A 4,263-nucleotide genomic window follows, 5' to 3' on the forward strand; every position below is an offset into this window, starting at 1 on the left:
AAGAAGAAGAAGAAGAAGAAGAAGAAGAAGAAGAAGAAGAAGAAGAAAGAAGAGAAGCACTAGTGTGTACCACTGGGAACACAGCTCAGTGGTAGAGCATGCTAGAAAGGTAGAGATACTCTAAGTAGAGCACCTAGAATACCTAAGGCCCTTGGCTCAATCCCTAGCACTGAACAACAGTAAGTCAAATAAACAGAATGGATTACTTTTATGATAAACCACTACTTTCTATGGAAATATTGTCTAACTTCTGCTTTGAGAAATGATTTACCACAAAGTCCAGGTGTATTTGGAGCTGGTTCCTGAACAGACATGGAAACACGTTTAGAGACTCAGAGTGTAATGGGGAAGAGAAGGCTTTATAGGAATCCCTGGGTGTGGGCACTCTGGGTTGCCACCAAGGGTCTCTGCATGGGGCCTGAGAACTGGCATGGCCAGCAGGCAGGCGCCCAGGTGATGCTCAGACCACTGATGTGGGTACCACTTTTGGAGAACTAGGACAAACAGGAAAAATCTTCCTTTCAGCACAGAGGCAGGCAGTGTGAAGGTCTATGTGGGTATAGAGGTTTGGAAATGAGAGAGAGAGAGAGAGAGAGAGAGAGAGAGAGAGAGAGAGAGAGAGAGAGAGAGAGAGAGATTGAGCAGATCGGGCAGAACAAAGGGAAAAGTCGCACTCCATCACAGATGCAAGTGGGGGAAGTTGCTAGGTGATGGATGAGGGAGAGAGGTGAGTTTCTACTGTAGGAAAAACCAGGTGAGAGGCAGGAGCGTGGAGTTGGAAATCTGCACGTTCCGGGAGGGAGAGGAGGTGGAGATTTTTTCATTAAGGAGTGGGGAGCGTTGTGGTCGGTCCTGGTGGGGTGGGTGGGTGGGGTGGAAATAGGCTAAGGGAGAGGATCCTCTGCTGTGTAAGGGGACAGCTGAGACTTGGCAGAGAGGGGTAATTTCAGGGCTGTGTTTGGCTTGGGAGTTCAGTGCAATAGAATTGGGAGAAAGGGGGTGGAATTTAGATGTGCGACCTGCCCCGTAGCTTTCTCCCTCTCTGCATTTATCACATCACATCACACCCAGCAAAGACAGGCCCCCTCCTCCTGGCTCATTAGGAGATTTGATTCGGCTTGGCTCCTGCTGTCAGCAGCTGTCTGGGGCAAGATCTTTATGCTCCCTGCTCCCCAGTGCAGCCACCAGCCTCCAGCCTCCCAGCCTCCCGGCCAGCAGAAAAGCTCATTAGGAAAGTACCCTTCTCTGGATTTTCAGCTACTTGGTGGCCTGAAAAGAGTTAATACCTACTTTTGGCTGGGGGGCAGAGCAGCTGCTGTGGGCTGGGGAGAGACTTCTCCCTGAGCTGCAGCCAAAGGAGCTGCAGGTTAGTGAGGCTGAAGGAGGAAGGCGCAGGATGCATGCCAGGTCAGCTCTGCTTGGGGGCATCTCCTGCATCCTGCCAATGAGGATGGGCGTGCAGACTGTGCCCGGGAGCTGAGCCGCCGCCTGCTGGGTGTAGGCTGCTTCAGTATTTACTGGATGTGACAAGCAGAGAGAAGAGCTTTTGGGGCCGCTTGCTGCCTGGCTCAAGCGGTGGGAGGTGTGTTGTCCGTGCATGCTTATATACATGTGTATGCATGCGTGAGCCTATGTGTCCCTGCAAACATGCCTTCCACCTGCCAAGGATTTCACTGCTAAAAGAAAGATCTACTCTTTCCTTAGAGCGCCTTAACCCGAAGCATCTCTGACCATCTACTTGGCAAAGACCTGCAGGCCATGAGGACCGGTCAACCACAGTAAGTATTGGTTCTGCCTTTCTCCTTTTTTTCTGGGGTGTTGGAAAGCTGATTGCATTATACATATTTAATTAATCTGCCTCTTCATGCATATTGATTGCTTTCTCCCTGCTGAGCTTAATTTCTCTTCCCTTCTTAATAAATCTTTGCTTTCTTTTTTCCCTCTTATGCCCCCCTCTCCACCTTGAATGTCATCTCTTTCTACACTGTCTGCCCCAGTCACTTGTGACTTGGTGCCCACTTCTAAGGATACATGCACTATGGGGTGTGTGTGTGACGTGTCCATCTTTGAACTTCCCAGGCTTCTGGGTAACCCCTTATGTATCCCTTATAAGCCAGTCTAGGGCTGTGTGGGATAAGAGCCCTGAGGGTTCTGGATCCTAGAATAGACAAGGCAGCTGGGGCAGAGTGCCCAGCTGGTTCTGATTTGTGAGTCCAAAGCTGACCTCACTCAAAGGGTGACTTGGGAGACGCTGGAGGGGGGTTGGCTGGAGAGGAGACAACTGGATAGCACCAGCAAGCTAGTGTGGGCTGACAGAGGACAGGGAGGGAAGAGAGGCAGGCAGGGACAGAGCCAGAAGTCCCCTGCCCTAAACGACCTTGCCTGTGGTATATATGGGTTGTGACCTCTGGTCTGCTCAGCTACAGAATAATGAAGGCCCCTGGCAAGATCTTCCCCCGCCTCCCCGGGGACGTATTCTATAAACAAGAGGAAATGAGGCGTAGGTGTCCCAGACATGCTTTCTGGAGACCCTTGGAGCTGTAAAAGGCTTTGATGGCCTCACTTCTGGAAAAACAGGTGCAATCCCAGTTAGGCCAGTGATGAAGGAAATGTCCCCTGTTGTTAGAGAGCATGACCCAGTGGAATGAGCCTTTACATAAAGCCTGATTTTTGTTGTCGTTTTCTGTTTTCAGTGCTAATAGAGTCATCATCCTTCTATTTTGTTACTGATATAATTACTCAGAAAGTGAATTGTAAAAGTATTTGTGAAATGTTCGGGTAATACCAAAACCACTTAAATGGCACAGTCACACTGGATTCTTATTTATCCAAATTAGGTTTCTTTTAAAATGGATTCTACGTTTGGTGGCAGGGTTCCCCAGGGGAACCTTTTATGGGTAGGTAGGTAGCTCTTCCTATCAGCTCTCTCTTGTGGGAACAATGGTCTGAAACACTGCCAATGACACCCATGGGAAGGAGAGGCTATAAGCCAATCATCCTTCACCCTCCATATCCCCTTCCTCCATCCCCAAATCTTCCCTGTTTTAGGTCAAGAATAGGCCAGGCTGAGGAAGGTTCACCCCGTTATGAGCTAGAGTGACTTGCATATTCATTTCTTCAGCCTGTGTCTGGGATCCCTGCCAAGGAGCATGCCCAGTGGTGAGGGTGTCTGATGGTTTACCTCCAGTCTGATGGCTTACCTCCAAGTCCCTTTAACCCCCCTCCTTGCTCCCCTTTTCACAAACTCTGGCTCATTTCCACCTGGGACAGGTGTCCTTGGAGGGAGGTGGGAACCAGAGCAGCATCCAATCAGATTATTCTGGAGCAAGTGGTGACCTCTCCTCCCTGGTCTCTTCCGGGCTGGTCACTTGGGCATCGGTCTAGTGAGATAAAGAGAACAGTCATTTTTGGGTTGCAGGCCCATGCCTCCCTAAGGGTACATGTCCCAATTTTGGTTGATGGCCAGTGGTTGGGGAAGCAGGAACTTCTGACCAACAGTCTGCAATGTGAAGCCACCTGGCATTTGTTCCTGTCAGTCTTTGATCTGCTGCCCTTGCTAAGAACGAGCTGACGTTTGTGGGGGCTGTGGGAAGTGTTCAGATGGCAGAGAGCCATTGGAAGGGTGTATCTTGCAGACAGATGTGAGGGGGTGAACCCTCTTACAGCAGACTCTTTGATTTTAGGTGAGAGGACGTGAGAGGGTAAATCCCTGAACCCAGCAGTCTTATTTCCTACCCTGCCGTCCCTGCAAACCAGCCCAAGGGGTAACCATAAGCGGATGCCTGTATGGCTGCCTTACTGATGCCACGCAGGTAACGAATTGATGACCTGTCTTCTCGTCCCTGCCTCTCTCTTCTTTGCTCCACCTTCTGGCCTCTCATTTCTCCTGCTGTAAAGCTCCCCATGGTCCTCTTGGACTACTTCTGCTGGGCCTCCAGTGTATGCACTGCGCTTTTCCTGCCTTTGTGCTTCTTACAAAGTTATAGCCTTGCAAGTCAGACCAGCGTCAGACCCATGCCCTCCTGGTGATTTGGTAGAATCTCTTGGTGGTGACTTTTGGGGTAAGATAAGGGGCTGTGCATGAACTTGTATAAAACTCTGTGAGTTATTAGGACAGGGGTTTGTAGGGAAAGACGAGGAAATGATCCCCTCTTTTCTTCCTTTCCTTTCTTTCTTCCTTCTCCCTCTCTCCATCCTTTTCTTCCTCTTTCCTCTTCTTCCCTTCCTTCCTTCTGTCCTGTTTTCCTTCCTTCCTTCCTTCTT

General features: G+C 49.9%; 1 protein-coding gene across 2 annotated transcripts in view; it reads left to right on the forward strand.

The window, feature by feature from the left end:
- Positions 1-1,716: 1,716 nt before the first annotated feature.
- Rgs8 (regulator of G protein signaling 8) overlaps positions 1,717-4,263 on the forward strand; it is a 26,883-nt gene continuing 24,336 nt past the window's right edge. Inside the window, exon 1 of one of the 2 annotated variants that reach the window (XM_028775769.1) lies at positions 1,717-1,778. In XM_028775769.1, coding sequence (XP_028631602.1) covers positions 1,759-1,778 — 20 coding nt within the window. In that variant the 5' untranslated portion in view covers positions 1,717-1,758. Of the gene's footprint in view, positions 1,779-3,786; positions 3,813-4,263 lie in introns of those variants that run through there. The other variant, XM_028775768.1, reaches the window with a different exon arrangement.

The sequence above is a fragment of the Grammomys surdaster genome, unplaced genomic scaffold (genome assembly GCF_004785775.1).
Source record: "Grammomys surdaster isolate TR1022 unplaced genomic scaffold, NIH_TR_1.0 259, whole genome shotgun sequence".
In the NCBI taxonomy this organism is placed as follows: Eukaryota; Metazoa; Chordata; class Mammalia; order Rodentia; family Muridae; genus Grammomys; species Grammomys surdaster.